Here is a 19,081-nt window from a genome sequence, read left to right as displayed (position 1 = left end):
CCACCCTATGATATGGGTATGCCACCCTATGGTATGGTTTTGCCAGCATGTGGTCTGGGCATGCCCCACTATGATATGGGTATGCCACCCATTGGTATGGGTATGCCACCCATTGGTATGGTTATGCCACCCTATAATTTTAATTATGCCACCCTATGGTATGGGTATGCCACTCTATGGTATGGGTATGCCACCCAATGTTATGGGTATGCCACTGTATGGTATGGTTATGCCAGCATGTGGTCTGGACATGCACCCCTATGATATGAGTATGCCAGCCTATGATATGGGTATGCCACCCTATGATAAGGGTATGCCACCCTATAGTATGGGTATACCACCCAATGGTATGGTTATGCCACCCTATGGTATGGTTATGCCAGCATGTGGTCTGCGTATGCCACCGTATGATATGGGTATGCCACCCTATGATATGGGTATGCCACCCTTTGGTATGGGTATGTCAGCCTACAGTATGCCATGAAAGAAATAACTTTGCAGTATTCTGCTGGTTGTTGAAAAACATCAATAAGTTAATACGTTCTAAAAATGATTTGTCTATTAAAAACATGAGGGTTTCCACCCATCGGGATAGGCTCCAGCTTCCCTGCAACCTTGAAGAGGATCAGATGGATTATTCCCAGAGCCTCTCCTGCACGGCGCCTTATTAGTCCTGCCAGTCTTGTTAGTGCGGCCTGCTTCCCTTTAGATATAGACAGCAGCCTTCCTTTTCTGGCGGGGGTGGGGGGAGGTGGGGGTCCTGCCACTGCTAGGAGGCACAAATGAGTAACGGCACACCACCAATGACAACCTTCTTCTTTCCACACCATGCTCACCTTGTGAGAATCTTTAAGGTCGTAGATGAGACCCCAGCAAGGTAGCCGAGCCACACTATGACCTTTTTCATGCTGGATGTGATTCATACGTCTCATCCTTGATGCATTCACTGCATCACATCTGATTTCATGTCGTATTTGCCCGTATCGCCGCTGTTGCATAACTGGAGAGCCGCAGAGCTATTTATTTTGCCGGGGACAAAAAGGACACAAGCGTGTGGATATGGAGATGTCCTCTTGCCGGCCCGATGGACTGGAGATGAAATTAGCGCAGAGCTCCCAGCCCCCAATGCATGGATACTCTATTTCTTTATCTAATGGCTTCTTCTGTACTCCACATGAGCAGCGAGCAAAGGCGTTCTTGATGGAAATACATAGCAACAACCCTCCTCGTACCCTCAACCAGCACCAAGAGGCATCCTGCATCACTGATGCTCCTGTCACTAGCGATCAGTCACCAGAGTCCGTGGACTTCTTCCAGCAGTTGTCAGGGCTCAGGTGTCTATGCTATGCTGTTATGGCAGCTTCTACTTAGCGTACGTCTAATTCATCATTCTTTGCATTTGAACCTCTGATGTTCAAGTTGTGTTCGAGTGGTTAGCACGCAGACCTCACAGCTAGGAGACCAGGGTTCAATTCCACCCTCGGGCATCTCTGTGTGGAGTTTGCATGTTCTCCTGGTACTCCGGTTTCCTCCCACATTCCAAAAACATGCTAGGTTAATTGGCGAATTAGGTATGAATGTGAGTGTGAATGGTTGTTTGTCTATATGTGCCCTGTGATTGGCTGGCCACCAGTCCAGGGTGTACCAAAGACAGGATAGGCTCCAGCACCGCCGCGACCCTCGTAGAAAATGAATGAATGAATGAATGTTCAAGTTGTGTTTGTGTGCTGCGGTCACCTCAGGCTGATCAAGATGCCTTCACGTATGAGCGACAGGGATTCAAGTATTTGGACTGCCATGTTTACCCTCCCCATCCTGCGTGTTGCGGCGAATGACTGCCACGCCGTAGTTTAACTGAAGCACGGTAACTGTGTAGCCACAAGCAAGAAACAAACATTGAGCAGACATGGTGAAGGAAAAGGAGTATTTGGATTGGTAAAGCTAGCGTGAAAGGCCTGGCGAATGGCTGTGCAACAAGAGCAGATTGATGAGTCTCTACTGAGGCTGACAAGGCCTTTTTTATTGTCGTATTCAATGCTACCTTGGCGTAAGAGGCTTTTTTTTAGATGCGTTAAACTGCCAGCTAAAATTTGGCTTATGAGCTGCTGTTTAGGAGCTGTGCATGTGATGACCGTGGCGGAAGTCGAGTGCTGAGCATCATCCAAGTAGCTGGGGAAAGATTTTCAACAGCTCAGTAAAACATTATAGCCATCTGATGTATACTATTGCGTAATGTATGGTGTATGGAAAAGTACATAGTATCAGCATGGACGAGTGGTTAGCGTGCAGACCTCACAGCTAGGAGACCCCGGGTTCAATCCCACCCTCTGTCATCTGTTTGCATGTTTTCTTCGGGTACTCCACATTCCAAAAACATGCTAGGTTAATTGACGACTCCAAATTGTCCATAGGTATGAATGTGAGTGTGAATGGTTGTTTGTCTATATGTGCCCTGTGATTGGCTGGCCACCAGTCCAGGGTATACCCCGCCTCTCGCCCAAAGACTGCTGGGATAGGCTCCAGCACTCCCGCTACACTTGTGAGGATAAGCGGTAGAAAATGAATGAATGAATGAATGAATCCATCTGTGCCTGGGAGAATGCTGTATGGTGCGTTCAAGGACGGTCAAACAAACAAAGTATGACCGTTACCAAAGTACATGACAGATCTTTCACAGATCAAATAACACAAATCAATCCAGATGGAGTGTTAGAATTCCACGCATACTGTATATACACGCATAAACCGACATTTGACAGTGAAGGCAGCGTTTATTTCTTTTGTCCAAACAAAGGGCTGCGTTTGTCTCTTGGTGACACCACGCCATGACATGTGTTCCCACACAAGGTGTCGCGCTCGTGTGATGGATGGATGGTTGGCTCCGTCACGGTTGGTGTGACCGCAGACGCCTGGAGAACCCCCATGGAGACGAAGCTACAAACATGTGTTTAGTCACTTAACATAACTGCTCATTTGCGGCTCACACTAGCACTGTCCCTGCTAGTTATCTCCAGTGCACGCGCGTGAGTGCACGTGTGTGTGTGTGTGTGCGCATGCAGTCGTGTCAACGTGCCGAGACCGCGTCACCCGGACCCGCTTAAAAGGCAAGCACAGACTTATTCATGACTTCCTCACCTAGCTTAGCAGACATAGCCAATGAATATTTGATGGGGTCTGCTTGACTGGGGACCGGAGTGTCTGTCGAGACGGTGCTTCAGTTGTGCTCACACTTTCTCATGATATCATCATCATGGAATGATTATATACTTTATATATATTTTTAAGGCCATGAAGTGACGCCATTATTCATTCACTTCCTGGAACAGACTCAAATATACACTGTATATACAGTAGTGATATGTACTATTATATACTGTATAAACACTGTAGATACAGTAGAAATAGGTACAATTATATACTGTGTAGTACTGTATATACACTGTACAATTATGTACTGTGTAAACACAGCATCAGATGCACGTGATACGTTGGTAAAAGTATGTGTGGCAGGCACGTGGCTGGCTTGAACAAAGCTTTCCAAGGAGCGACACGTCACTCTGATTCATGTGAGTGGCTGGCTGCGGCAGCGTGTGTAGTAACACTCGGGTGGTCATGTGATGTCCCGCACCATGTGTTGGTGCAGTCTGTCTTCTCATCACATCTTTTTATTTATCTTTTTTTTTAATTAAAATATGAGTCATATCTTCACGTTTCTTATGTCTGTGAGTGTTTGGATGAAATGTAGCCTTGACTGGGATGTATCACTTAGTTAGTTGGTTATGGTGTCCCATGATGACTTAATGGCTGAAAAGTCCACTATGAGAGTGGCAGGGTCTATTGCAACGGGTGTGATCTTCACCCGATCCTTCCGTTTTTCCACCTCAAGGAATAACACAGGACATAACAAAGTATTTGCACATTGGAAATATCGTAAATTCAAAGGAAAGTCAGTAAATACAGCAGCAACATTACCAACAGATATTCAGCAGAACAATGGCTGCAGCAACCAAATAATTCCTCATACTATTGGTCCTACATTTAAGAACTGAAGCAACGTGAACTCATCATGGAATCATCAAGGACTGATTGAGCCTCCTTCAGAGTCCGCCTCTGATACAACACCGTCAGGTCGCTGTAGTGATGCAGCTGCAACCTGTAGGGGGCGTCACAATGTTATTCCGCCAGAAATATAGTATAGAGCCGTTGATTCCCAAAGTGTGGGCCGCGGCCCCCTGGTGGGCCGTGGTGGGACTGCAGATGGGCCATGAGAGGTCATTAAAAATATGATTCATTTTTGCAAATATTATTTTTAAAATTATTTTTATTGTGAAATATTTTTTGCACGATTGAAAAAATATTTATAGGCCAAAGTAATAATCTATTGACCTGTCACAATATTTTAGGAACCTTATGCAGTTTATGATTGGAACGTAGTTCTCTGGTTGTCATGCCCGTTTTGAATACAGTTATGAAAAGTATGAGAATTAATTCTGTCTTGTGTGTACACCACAGATTAAAGGTTTGGGCTTCCTTTATGCCCCTGCTTTCATTTCAATACTGAATCTTTATAATAATAATAATAATAATAATAATAATAAGTAAGAAGAAGAATATTCACTATTATAATATTATATAATAATATTATAATATTTACTATTATAATATTATATAATAATAATATTTACTATACCTCGCCTCTCGCCCAAAGACAGCTGGAATAGGCTCCAGCACCCCCGACCCTCGTGAGGAAAAAGCGGTAGAAAATGAATGAATGAATATTTACTATTATAATATTATACAATAATAATAATAATAATAATTATTATTATTATAAAGTGCTCTCAGAATGCAGCATTTAGTCTATGTACTGTTTATAGGACAAAGGTGGGTCGCGGATGTTTTTTAGATGTTCAAGTGGGCCCTGAGTTGGTAAAGTTTGGGAAGTTTGGGAAGTGTTAGCTGCTTCAAACGCATCATTGCGAATTGTCTGACTGAGCTTCCAGGCTACTACTCCTACTACTTTAAGGACAGCTGCTTGGCTCGGTTATACGGAGCAGCCAATCAGCATCCATTGTTATTTGAAGGAGTGATTTGTGCTCAAGGCTTGACGGTGTGTCTTAATGTTGTGCTGGGAAGGAACACGTGTGGTATGTTTGGTGCGGAGACCAGCATTGTCAAGAAGGTCTATTGCATTATAGGACATTAGCATGTCAGTGTCGACCTGAAGCTGAACCTACACATACCCCATCATAGCCAAAAACAGCTGAACACACTCTAGTAACACTCGAGAGCGAAATAAACGAAGATGAGTCAGAGATATTTATGGTCATCCCCAAAGGCCTCTCTCCCTCTCCCTCTTTCTTTTCTTGCTGTCTCTCCCCCTCCTCCTCTTTCTGTTTACTAATCCATGTGCTGATGAGCACATTTATTGCTCATTAGCTGAGAAGGCACGGCCATCAGATGCCATTATATTGAACATGTGCTACAATGAAGCTTTACACAGTCCTTTCTGATAGTGTCAGCATTATTACAATTCACATGGATATTTCTGTAAGCCAGGGGTGTCCAAAGGGTGACTCGTGAGCCATTTTCAACACGTGGCTCATTGTTGTCTGCTAAGAAAACTAGCATGTCCAACAAAACACACTACTCAACAATGCTTGAATCCCCTATAATGTGTTCTCAGTGGATGCCTTAAATGCAAGCGTGCCGCCGGGCTGGTTTTCCCAACAGTTTACTGCACATTATGACCAGCACTTAGACCACAATAAGTCAAACTGATGTCTTTGTTACTGACGCAAAAGGCTGAGTACAGCTCGGGGCTCTTGTGTGCATGACACAGCTGTGCCTATAGAACACTGACAATGCAGTACACATGCAGTACACACAGTACACATGTTGCTCCTAGATTTACAAAATACACTCAATGCCCACTCTCCCAAGTACTTCCAGAACCCCACTTTCTAATTTAGTGTGTATAGGAGATGACAATAAATGAATAAACCCTTAGGAGTGCTGGTTTAGGAACTACTGGTAGATCACCAGCTACTGGTTGGAGACCCCTGATTTACTATGGATTAACTCAAAGAGTGCTAACTTAGGTTCAAAGGCTATTATTAGCAATTCCACATATGGTTGAGCTTGTCATTTGCATGTAAGACGCTCCCTGTATGCACACTCTATAATGCTACACAAACGACCGCTGACCGACAGGAAATAAACACACTTAGGACACTGATGAATTACTTACAGCTACTTACTAGGTAAGTAGTAGCTAGGGTAAGAAGACCTGAGGAGATCCCAGTCTGATGTTGTGGTCAGTAGTGTAGGGGCACCCCAGGGCACCGTCCTGTCTCCATTCCTGTTCATTTCCAGTACAGGGACAAAGCTCATTCTCTAACAGACTTCTGCAGTTCCCTTCCCACTGTAAATGCCACATTCATGGACTACATGTACACTTGCACGTCTTCCTCAGCATTTGGAGTACAAACCATAGATACTTTATTCATTTCCAGAAATCATAATGAAGTCATGATAAACCATGCAGGTCAGACATAGAAATGCAATTTCTCTGGAAAATATGACAAACTATGTTGACATGTTTATGTATCTTTGTGTGTTTGCAGGAGACAGTGGAGTATGCCTTCCTCATCATTTTCACAATCGAGACCTTTCTGAAGATTATCGCTTACGGTTTGGTGATGCATCAGAATGCCTACGTGAGAAATGGATGGAACATGCTGGATTTCGTCATCGTGGTCATCGGGTGAGCGCCGGGCTTTATTTACCTGCGTCCTTACGGCATCATGTGCTGACTCAACAATGTGAGGATTTGCACTTTGGCAGTTGGAGCTTACAGCCAGAGAGGCTGCATGTGTGAAAGTTAAAGACGCTTAAGCCTCTGCTCCCAGTGGCCAAGTGCTAATAGAGACCCTCACACGCCCACACCGTATGACCCAGAAAAGACAGAGAGAATACATCAGAGATGGAATGAGTCACCATCCCTCCATACACTCCCTCCCATCTCTCCCTTCCATGTACTCCATTTGGCTCGCTGTCTCCCATTCTGCGTTGTTCGTCTTCCTTTCCCCACAAATGTAGGCTTTGTCCTTACCGGCTGACACAACGCCCACTTTTACTTTGCCGTCTTCATCTTTCCCCTGCATCCATCTTGCCTTGTGACCAGCTGTCCTCCAGTGTGCACAGTCCAGTGGGTAGCTGGGTCACATCCTGTCTATGTGCCGCATGCCGGCTTGATGTGGCGTGCACTCTCATGCGAAGATGTACGCTTTGCCGCCAAGTGTGCCCACTCATTGGTTGCAGTGACACAGGGAAAATGGCGCAGCCTGTTAGAAACATCAGGATGCATATATATATGTATATATAAGTGTCGGTATCAGCCCGAGACCGATGGTACTATTTAATCATGAGCTTATTATCAAGTACTATTTAATCAAAAGACCATTTCGTTTCCAGAAAAATTACATGTATTATTTCTAAACAGTGTAAACACAATAATTGCAAAAATATTTCAACAATAATATTTTATCAACAGTCTTATCTTATCAATGTCTGACAATTAAAGTTCCATTAATCAAGTTTGGGTTTTTTGATGACTGGAGAAGCACGAGGCACTAAGCACTCGTGTGCTGTTCTCTGATTGGTTGTTTCACGGGCACGATACCAGAGCAGTGGACAGCAACGGGGGCTGATACTGGACATGGTTAAACTCTATATTTTATCAGTATCACTGCCCTGGGCTTTGACACAGTATCATTTCGGACTTTTCCCGTATCATTCATGGGCGGTTTCTAGGGTATAGGGCCAATTAATACTGTAGTATGTGATAAATATACATATACGTACATACAGTATACCTCTATCACTCCATTGGATTCAGCTGAGATCGAGTCCGGCTTTCACACGGCCCTAACAAGGTAAGTGGGATAGAAAATGAAAGTTGCTACGAGTAGCTACTTCCAACATAAAGGTGTCAATATGTGAAGGATGATTTGCTTGGGTGGCTGAGTAACAAAGCAGCCGTCTTAGTGACTCACTGAAACCGGAGAAGTCTGGGCTTCTAAGAGCATCCTTCAGCCCCCAGCAGGCAGCTCCATTCTCCACTTGTAGTCCACAACTTTTCATGTCATGGCTGCACGATGTTCTCTCATGTCTGACTGAGGGTAGGAGCTGCTGATTTCAGCTTTTTTGTACTTTTTTTTTGCATGATGCGTACTTCAGTTTCAGACACTGACTTACTGGATCTGAGACTCAAGGCCCACTTTAGACTAGGTAGGGAATCCCAGACTTCCCTCTGTCCGTTTACTTTGTCCAGCTCAATTAGTTGATCCCAAGGCGTTCCCAGGCCTGGGATGGCTCAGGTGATGGAGTGGTCATATTCCAACCTGAAGTTGCTATGATCATATGGAAGTATCCCTGGGCAAGATAGTCAACCCCCCGTTGCTCCTGATGCTGCGTCATCAAAGCGCTGTCAGGTCTGTGGAGGAGGAGGATTTCTACTTCGAGTCTCTTCTGAATGACTTCCCAAGCGAGAGTCCAGCCACCCTACAGCCTATCTCGTCCTTGGGGTCACTTCCTGCAGCTCATGCCTTTTGACTCAGCTCCCTCTTCCCCACAACGGACCCATGCACCAATCCACCTGTCCATCTTTCCATGTTCCATCTTCTCAACTCAACATCAACTCCTACACTTGGGACAGGATCTCATCCCATGAGCCTGAAACAGCACTCCACCCTTTTCCAGGAGGGAACCATGAACTCGGACTTGGAGGTCTTGATTCTCATCCCGGCCGCTTCACACTCGGCTGTGAACCGATCAAGTCAGAGTTGCATGTCATGGCTCCATGACAACAAAACCAGAGACTCAGTCCCACAGCCGCCAAAAAAGAACAGACCACTTGAATGAGGCGGTCCGGTAGTATTTCCCACAGGATCCCATGCCTTTTCCAAGTGCACTCATTAAACACTTGGACCAGTTGAACTAACTCCCAAACCCCAAGGCCCTCTTAGACTAATGTATCCGATGTCCTCCAGTGTCACAGGTACAAAATCACTACCCCAGTGAAAACCTTCATCTTTATCAAGCTAAACATGCAATGATGTACTTTCATGAGCATGGAATTACCAGTTGGTATCCATGAACATGAAGCGAGCATCGTGGGCTGTTCACCATATGTGCAGTAGTAGTAGGACGCAGGAGTCCGACTGTGTCCTGGTGATGTCAGCATTGTTTGTGGGTAGCTGTTAAAAACACTTCCTTCCATGCTGGCCTCAGCAATCATCCAAGTCATTCTTGTTCAAAGGAATAACAGGAAATAGAAGCTATGATACTTGAATTTTATAAATGCCATATTTTTAACAGAGTTACCTTTTTACCACCAGGTTTTTAACATTAGAGCCCTCTCGACATGAAATAACACCCCTATAGTCACCTTTACACTGCTATTACCAATATAGTAAACAAAGAATCTAACCTTTGTATACACGTCATTCTGAAAGAAAAGTGCCAATCCGAATGAATATATAATCGGATTCACAGGGATGGAATATTCCTTTCCCCAATCCCATTGAGGTATCTTGTACCCACTCAATCGGAAAGTTGTCAGGGTGCGTTCTTTCATGCTCAGCTGTGACGTAACACGCAGACGTCTCTCAGGATTTGAAAATTGGCGGTGAGCAGTCATCACTGGACTACAGCGGAAAGTTCGTTTTTGATACAAACTTTAAAAGAACTGAACGTTAAAAAAAGCATAACAACCGTGGTAATCACACTCTCGTCCGCCATCTTTGATGAATCACGTGATGTTGTGTACGTTTTACTGCGCATACCCCATTGAATATTCCGTTTGATTATAGCGGTGCATGTAGACAGGAGATTGGAATATTCCTTTCCATGTATACACTGTTTTCTGGTACATCATTCAGAAAAACATGGCTAATGACCTCGATGAATGATAATATTCGCAGGTATAATATACTTTCTACCGTGGTACCCATACCATCTACCCACTGTCATACAAGCTGTACACTGACTACTCTCAAGTAGGACTCCAGTATTGATGTGAAAAGTCTTTAGCGCTTATCAGTCCAGTCAGCGTGTGGATGCGAGTCAGTCTGTGAGGCTTTGTGTTCTTCTTACCGGCAGACTCTTCAGTGTGGTCTTGGAGATCCTGACCAAAGATGAGAAGGGAGAAGGTGAAGGAGAGGAGAACCACCCGTCCATGCACGGTCACGGTGGGAAGCCCGGCGGATTTGACGTGAAAGCCCTTCGAGCCTTCCGTGTGCTGCGACCCCTGCGGCTGGTCTCAGGAGTACCCAGTAAGTAATCCGTTGTGTTGTGTTGGTTATGTCATTATATCAGCTTTGATGTGGCAAAAGTAACAAAACTCGAAAATTCTGATGCAATTGAGTTTGACAAGCACATTATTCTATATGCTCATGTTTCTCCTTGCTCAGGTTTACAAGTGGTGTTGAACTCCATCATTAAAGCCATGGTCCCTCTCCTTCATATCGCCCTCCTGGTCTTGTTTGTCATCATCATCTATGCTATTATCGGCCTGGAGCTTTTCATCGGGAAAATGCACGCCACCTGCTATCTTCCTGGATCGGGTATGTATGAACTTTGTTTTCTTCTGTCAACATGTACACTGTATGGAATGGTTTTTGAATGGTAATGGTAATGGTAATGGTAATGGTTTTATTTCATTTAAACATGCATCAGATTACAATTGAATGCATCCCATAATCAGTTCCCAGTTCCACATGTCCAAAAGGAGTAGGAAAAAGCAAAGCTTATTAAATCCTACCCCTCCATCTGGTACTTTTACAATCAGTAACTGTTACATTTGTTCACTTCCTGCTTTCCTAATATAGTTTAAGTTTATTTATTTATTTTTTGTTGTTGTTTTTTTTGTTGTGCGTTGTTTGAGGCATTGTTACTCAATTCATTCCATAGTTTGATTCCACATACTGAAATGCTATGGCTTGTTAACGTAGTCCTACCATATAAGTGATTCCAATTTAGTTCTTCCCTGAGATCATATTTCTCCTCTCATGTAGATAAATATTTGATGACATTTTTAGGTAATTTTTCGCCTTATATTGGCTGTTTGAAGATGAACTATATCAGCAAGTTTAAGTATTTGTGATTTTAGAAATAAGGAGTCAGTATGTTCTCTGTAGGCGGCATTATGAATTAATTGCTTTTATAGTTATTAGCCCATATTTCCACACAATAAGTAAGATATGGTAGAACCATAGAGCAATAAAAAGTGTGGAGTGATTTCTGATTGAGAACAAATTTTGTTCAATATTGAACTATTTCTGGCCACCTTATGTTGTATATTTGTAATATGAGGTTTCCAGCTCATATTTTCATTTATGTAGATGTTAACTGGTCTTATGTATATTTTATGCACTAAATGTATCCCTTCAATATGATGTTGTTTTATTTATGTCTCACGTCTTATGAAGAAATGCTAGCAGAGGAGGATCCCGCTCCATGTGCGATCTCAGGGCACGGGCGGCAATGCCCCATCAACGGCACCGAGTGCAGGGAAGGCTGGCAAGGCCCCAACGGCGGCATCACCAACTTTGACAACTTCCTGTTTGCCATGCTGACGGTGTTCCAGTGCATCACCATGGAGGGCTGGACGGACGTGCTGTACTGGGTGAGTCCCCGTCCTCGTGTGGCGCCGACCTGCCTCGTTGACTGGCACACGCCTTCAGCCCAAACGTCTGCTCGCATCACACGCGCGGCAATGTGACATTGTGTTGATGAGGCTGCTGATCGTTTCCCGAGGCAGCCGGTGTGATTGACTGGTTAAATATGATTGACAACTAACCGTGCCGTGTGTGTCCGTACTACATACTTTTTGCTGTTTCTTTTTATGAATATCTTACTTCATGATTTCTTCTCTCTTCACTCCTTCTTTCTTACCCCTCCTCTCCTGTTCTGCGTTAACGCACGCTCCTCCAGATGAACGATGCTATGGGCTTTGAGCTTCCATGGGTGTACTTTGTCAGTCTTGTGATCTTCGGCTCCTTTTTTGTTCTTAACCTGGTTTTGGGTGTGTTGAGCGGGTAAGTACTTTCTCCTCGTTGTTGACAGAGGCCCTCCGCTTGAGTGCAGGTTCGGGTGGTCTCTGTCCTTTCTGTTTGTGTCTGTTCATTGGCTGCTTCTGGCTCCCGTAGGTCAACGACGCCATAGGATGGGAAACACCTTGGATTTATTTTGTTAGCCTCATCATACTCGGCTCCTTTTTTGTGCTAAACCTGGTCTTAGGTGTGCTTAGTGGGTAAGAGGCAACAAACGTGTGCAGTGGCATTTTCTTTGCAGTGTTTGCTGTGGGTTGCTCCGTGTAAAAACATCTTCTAATTGATTCAACTTAGGTGATTTAAGGGTCCCTTATTATGCAAAATGGGCTTTGTCATGATGTTCTCACTGTAATGTGTCCCGAAACATGGGAAAAATATATATTCCCCTTCGATAGTGAGACAGGAACCTCTCAAATGAAGTTGCGTGTTTTCATGACATTATCAAGGAAAACATTGTGAACATTACGCTGCCTTCGACTCACCCTTGGCGAGCCCCCACTTTGTAAAAAAAAAAAAAAAAAAGGAGGCTTTGCTACACATCTTAAAATAAAACCTCTCCATCAGTCAGCTAAAAAACTGATAGGTGTAAATTTAATCATTTTACTTTCCGTTGACGAATATGCTAACATTTCATGACAATAATGTGAATGTGACATTAGCACTGTAGCTCATGTACGGTAGCTATGCTAACGTGTTCTCCTGTCCCACTCCTTAGTGTTACATTCTTGTATGGGATATATGGCGTCCATACAGTGGATGGCGTAAACAGTAGTGCTAGCTCATTAGCATTAAAGCTACAGACAAGCTACAATAGGTCTTACTTAAAGTACTTAAAGGTCTCAGCACATTTCCAATACGCTACTTAATTACCATCTTTGAAAAAAAATACTATAATATGGGACCTTTAAAGTTATGGTGTACAAAGTGGACTGATGTACTACAGTACATGGACAAAAGTATCTTTGATTGGGTAAAAGAGCAACTGAGTCCCTTTTCACTTTGATTTACCAGGGTTTCCATACGGAAGATTACCTTTATTTACCAGTGTTTCCATACAGTAGATTACCTCTATTTACCAGGGTTTGTACATGGTAGATCACCTCTATTTACCAGGTTTTCTATATGGTAAATTACCTCTATTTACCAGGGTTTCCATACGGTAGATCACCTCTATTTACCAGGGTTTCCATACGGTAGATCACCTCTATTTACCAGGGTTTCCATACGGTAGATCACCTCTATTTACCAGGGTTTGTACATGGTAGATCACCTCTATTTACCAGGCTTTCTATATGGTAAATTACCTCTATTTACCAGGGTTTCCATACGGTAGATCACCTCTATTTACCAGGGTTTCCATACGGTAGATCGCCTCTATTTACCAGGGTTTCCATATGGTAGATCGCCTCTATTTACCAGGGTTTCCATACGGTAGATCACCTCTATACCAGGCTTTCTATACGGTAGATCACCTCTATTTACCAGGGCTTGTATACGGTAGATTACCTATATTTACCAGGGTTTCCATATGTTAGATTACCTCTATTTACCAGAGTTTCCATACAGTAGCTCACCTCTATACCGGGGTTTCCATACGGTAGATTACCTCTATTTACCAGAGTTTCCATACAGTAGCTCACCTCTATACCGGGGTTTCCATACGGTAGATTACCTCTATTTACCAGAGTTTCCATACAGTAGCTCACCTCTATACCGGGGTTTCTATACGGTAGATTACCTCTATTTACTAGGCTTTCTATATACGGTAGATTACCTGTATTTACCAGGCTTTCTATATACTGTAGATTACCTCTATTTACCAGGCTTTCTATATACTGTAGATTACCTCTATTTACCATGCTTTCCATATGGTAGATCACCTCTATACCAGGGCTTGTATACGGTAAGATTACCTATATTTACCAGGGTTTCTATACAGTAGATCACCTCTATTTACCAGAGTTTCCATACAGTAGCTCACCTCTATACCGGGGTTTCTATAACGGTAGATTACCTCTATTTACCAGGCTTTCTATATACGGTAGATTACCTCTATTTACCAGGCTTTCTATATACGGTAGATTACCTCTATTTACCAGGCTTTTCATATGGTAGATTACCTCTATACCAGGCTTTCTATATGGTAGATCACCTCTATTTACCAGGGCTTGTATACGGTTGATTACCTCTATTTACCAGGGCTTGTATACGGTAGATTACCTCTATTTACCAGGGTTTCCATACGGTAGATCACCTCTATTTACCAGGGTTTCCATACGGTAGATCACCTTTATACCAGGCTTTCTATACGGTAGATCACCTGTATTTACCAGGGCTTGTACGCGGTACATCACCTCTATTTACACGTGCAGGCATTTTGGCTCTGCATCATCTTCCAATGTATGGTGGCAATACGTGGTATTTATTGATGGCTTTATGGCAGGCCTGAAAAGTGTAAAGACTAGTTTGCACTCTGTTTCTATTCTGTTTAGTCAGGAATTACACACTAGGCACTCAATTGGGACCGCGGGGACAAAGCGTGTGCAAGTGTTGTCCCAATACTTTTGTCCATGTGATGTATTTCTTCAGTGTCGGCCTCCGAGCCCGCGCTGGCGTCACACTATGACGTCCTTTTCTTGGCAGCTGCAGAGTGAGCGTTTCCTCCTCCTCCCATCGCATTCAAGCCGTCTTAACCTCATCTTATTCCTCGCTTTCCACTTCCTTCTCGCTTGCGCGCTCCACAAGCTAGCAAACCCCAGTTGTCTTTTGAGGATGGACTTCTTAGAGTAGAGAAGGAATTGAGCCAGTAAAGCCAAGTTAACAAAATCATCATCTCTTGTAAGCATCTTGATTGAGCAATCAGCCATCTGTGCATGACATCTTTCCTTTACGATTCATTTCAAATCTCCTTCACAGCGCCATCTTCTGCACTTGTTGATGTCATCTATAAACGTAGATCTACGCCAATGTTGCTTGACTCTTCAAAGCATCTGTCTCCCTAAATTGCCTCCTCTTTATGATGAGGATGTTGGCACTGCTGCTGGAGGGATCTAAATATAGTCCTGGGCTCTCCTTCCAAGGTCTACATCTCCCTCCAGTGGCCGAGGAGGAGAAAAACAGACTTTAAAGCTCGGGATTGCTTGATGGGAGAAATTATGCACAATGTCTTGCTTGGCATCCTCTTAATGGAGATGGTTGATTGCAAAAAAAAAAAGCTTGTTTCCATTGTGGTGTGCAAATGTGCTTGTTGTGTAGTCCTCCTCATCTAAGGCAACGTTTTGCTCACTGAGGTGCTTCTGTCTATGTACGTCTTTGCATGCTTTGTCTCCTTGTGCTTCCACCTAAACCCAGAGAGTTCTCCAAGGAGAGAGAGAAGGCCAAAGCTCGTGGAGACTTCCAGAAGCTGCGCGAGAAGCAGCAGCTGGAGGAGGACCTGAAGGGGTACCTGGACTGGATCACTCAGGCTGAAGACATCGACCCTGACAACGAGGACGAGGCGGACGAGGAGTGTAAACGCAACCGTAAGCGTATTCTACATTCAGCACTTTCACTTTCACCCTCTAATGCCCAAAGAAATCTCCCCCCTTTTTAATGCATGTCAGCCACGAAAGTGGAGCACATCGCGACCACCGCTGGAGTTCAGCTGAGAAGGGGAAAAAAACCGAAGCAGTAGAAAAAAAAAAGTCTTAATCCAAATCCTCTTTATATAAGCGGCGCATATGAAGCACAAACTCATTCACCTTCAACTTTCTGCTCATTCCCTCGTCAATCATAAACTACCCTTCCATTTAAAGGTCATCCAAAATTCTTCAAAGTGAGGAAGTACAGTAGCTCACGTTTGTTTGCGTGAATTACATGGCAGCCCCAGGAGCTGCGTCGTCATCCTGCTAGGACGTCTGGCATCTTGTTGTTTTCTGTCTAAGCATTGCCACAGTTGGACGAAAAACGAAACAGTTGCTCGATAAAAAAAGGTGCCATGGAAGTGCTGGTTATTACACTCAAGTACTAAGTGGACCTAAACAGTATAGTACAGGTATCTCTGCTCAGGTAGTAACTGGACCTAAACAGTATAGTACAGATATCTCTGCTCAGGTAGTAATTTGACCTAAACAGTATAGTACAGGTATCCCTGCTCAGGTAAGTGGGCCTAAACAGTATAGTACAGGTATCTCTGCTCAGGTAGTAAATGGACCTAAACAGTATAGTACAGGTATCCCTGCTCAGGTAGTAAATGGACCTAAACAGTATAGTACAGGTATCCCTGCTCAGATAGTAAATGGACCTAAACAGTATAGTACAGGTATCTCTGCTCAGGTAGTAAATTGACCTAAACAGTATAGTACAGGTATCTCTGCTCAGGTAGTAAATTGACCTAAACAGTATAGTACAGGTATCCCTGCTCAGGTAGTAAATGGACCTTAACAGTATAGTACAGATATCTCTGCTCAGGTAGTAATTTGACCTAAACAGTATAGTACAGGTATCCCTGCTCAGGTACTAAGTGGACCTAAACAGTATAGTACAGGTATCTCTGCTCAGGTAGTAATTGGACCTAAACAGTATAATAAGGTATCTCTGCCAGGTACTAAGTGGACCCAAACAGTATAGTACAGGTATCTCTGCCAGGTACTAAGTGGACCTAAACAGTATAGTACAGATATCGCTGCTCAGGTACTAAGTGGACCCAAACAGTATAGTACGGGTATCTGTGCCAAGTACTAAGTGGACCTAAATAGTATAACGCAGAAATCTCTCCTCAGGTACTAAGTGGACCTAAATATTATAGTTTAGATATTTCTGCCAGGTACTAAGTTGGCCTAAACAGTATAGTGCGGATATCTCTGATCAAGTACTAAGTGGACCTAAACAGTATAGTATAGATATCCCTGCTCAGGTACTAAGTGGACCCAAACAGTATAGTACAGGTATCTCTGCCAGGTACTAAGTGGACCTACACAGTATAGTACAGATATCTCTGCTCAGGTACTAAGTGGCCCTAAACAGTATAGTACAGGTATCTCTGATCAGGTAGTAATTGGACCTAAACAGTATAGTACAGGTATCCCTGCTCAGGTAGTAATTGGACCTAAACAGTATAGTACAGGTATCCCTGCTCAGGTACTAAGTGGACCTAAATACTATAATGCAGATATCTCTGCCAGGTACTAAGTGGACCTACACAGTATAGTACAGATATCTCTGCCAGGTACTAAGTGGACCTACACAGTATAGTACAGATATCTCTGCTCAGGTGCTAAGTGGACCTACACGGTGGCGCTGAGTGTAGTGTCATTTGAACAAGTCAATGTTGAAGTTCTTTATTTACAAAGACGTTACGTTCAGTTCAAGGTTGTTGGAAAAATGAACGTCTTCTTTCGAACTCGATCAAGCACAACACTGCCTCTCCTTTGGCGCCTCGACAGCGAGCCCTTCCCATGATTTCTCCTACCACCACCTCCTCCACCTTCTACTCCTCGTCATTGTTGGATTCCTTGATATTTTTGGAATACTATTGTTGTCCTGTGCTGCTTGTCTGCTCTGACCCCATTTTGATAGCAGCCCATTCTCCTCCCCAACCATGTCCTCTGCTGTGCCGTTGTGTCTGAATGCATGGGCTTGCATGCATTGCACATGAAGGAGTGACTCTGGCTGACCTAACTGAGAAGAAGAGAGGAAGGTTTGGGTGGTTCAGCCAGTCGTCCGACACTCATGGTACAGTAAATCCTGTGCTTTTCCCTCCTTCTTTGCTGCTTTTGTGTCACTTCCTGTTTTGTTGGTTGATGCAACTGAAATGGCATGGTTGGAGACGGCCACGGTGTTTATTTTAGGATATGTAGTGAAGCCTGTTATCCAATTGGTGGATGTATACACAGGTGAGGTGCAGTTAATTTCAGACAACAAAAATTCTGTCACTAACAAAGCAAAATATAATATCAGACAGATCAGTGTGTGTGTGTGTGTAATGTGTTATCACTTCATTATGAATCATGAATGTGTTCACCCCTCGTGTCACAGTTTTTGTTGACCTCCTCCACTAAAATACAAGGGTGTCTCATCACGAGACTGAATAGAAACACATGCTTTGATATCACCGCCCCGGTTCCTTCCTTCCCCGTCCTATTTGGGAGGCGGGGGGCTCACAGCATCAGTGTCGGAAACCAGGCTAAACCCAGATACTCTCCTCCCGCACCTCCAGCACTCAGCACTATCTGCAGGCCTGACAGCTTTGCCTCCACTTGGGAATCAAAGGAAACACATCCACATAAGCTGAGCAACCGCACAAATGCACACACACACACACACACAAACACACACACACACACGGCTGCCTCACAAGACACCTCATCCACACTACTGTGAGGCGAGTATTTATCTTCTTCTTACGGCCTGTGTCCTCCAGGACTACTGGTATAGTCATCATAAATTATTTACAGGGTATTAAGGGTGCACAATAACACTGGTCTACAAGCAAAATGCTTCCGCAACAAATGTTTTTTCTTGGTTTAGGTCACAGATAAAAACAAAGTAAGTGCAGTAAGATACAGTATTGGATAAAAATAGGAACTGTATGCAGAAGAAGGGTCATTGATCAGAAGGTAGTATGTGTCTCCAAGCAAGTATTTCTATCTGAAAGCCTATCTGCACATTCCAGTACATTCATGTTCATACATGTAGAGTTTTGACATCAAATGTTGTGTTTTTATTTGCAGAACTCTCTCTTCGAAGTGGAAAAAATACATGCATGTAGTGACATTTCATGAACGGTAGCAGATATAGACTTTAGCATTACAAGGCAGATCATTATAAGCAGCTGGTAGCGAACCTCCTGACGTCCGAGCTGCGGTAACCAATCATTAAAAAGCCTCCAATGATAGAGGCGCAAATCAAACGCTCCTTTTTTTTCTCCTTAATGGCCTGACGTAACTTCCTCAGGACTCACGTGGAAACGTTCACTTTCTGAGGAA

The 19,081-nt window shown here is 43.7% G+C and overlaps 1 protein-coding gene across 33 annotated transcripts in view; it reads left to right on the top strand.

Annotated features, from left to right (window-relative positions):
• Nucleotides 1-19,081, top strand: part of cacna1da (calcium channel, voltage-dependent, L type, alpha 1D subunit, a) — a 63,416-nt gene that overhangs the window by 4,637 nt on the left and 39,698 nt on the right. For 23 of the 33 annotated variants that reach the window (XM_078794897.1, XM_078794890.1, XM_078794880.1 and 20 more), the window contains exons 4-10: nt 6,627-6,766; nt 10,165-10,337; nt 10,476-10,628; nt 11,493-11,689; nt 11,998-12,101; nt 15,468-15,637; nt 17,754-17,828. In XM_078794897.1, coding sequence (XP_078651023.1) covers nt 6,627-6,766; nt 10,165-10,337; nt 10,476-10,628; nt 11,493-11,689; nt 11,998-12,101; nt 15,468-15,637; nt 17,754-17,828 — 1,012 coding nt within the window. The remainder of the gene's footprint in view (nt 1-6,626; nt 6,767-10,164; nt 10,338-10,475; nt 10,629-11,492; nt 11,690-11,997; nt 12,102-15,467; nt 15,638-17,753; nt 17,829-19,081) is intronic. The other 10 variants (XM_078794892.1, XM_078794885.1, XM_058046093.2 and 7 more) reach the window with 1 other exon arrangement.

The sequence above is a fragment of the Doryrhamphus excisus genome, linkage group LG11 (genome assembly GCF_037039965.1).
Source record: "Doryrhamphus excisus strain RoL-2023G ecotype Guam linkage group LG11, RoL_Dexc_Guam_v1.1, whole genome shotgun sequence".
NCBI classification, from domain to species: Eukaryota; Metazoa; Chordata; class Actinopteri; order Syngnathiformes; family Syngnathidae; genus Doryrhamphus; species Doryrhamphus excisus.
Note: the sequence above shows the minus strand (reverse complement) of the source record. Positions and strands in the feature narration are given on the sequence as shown.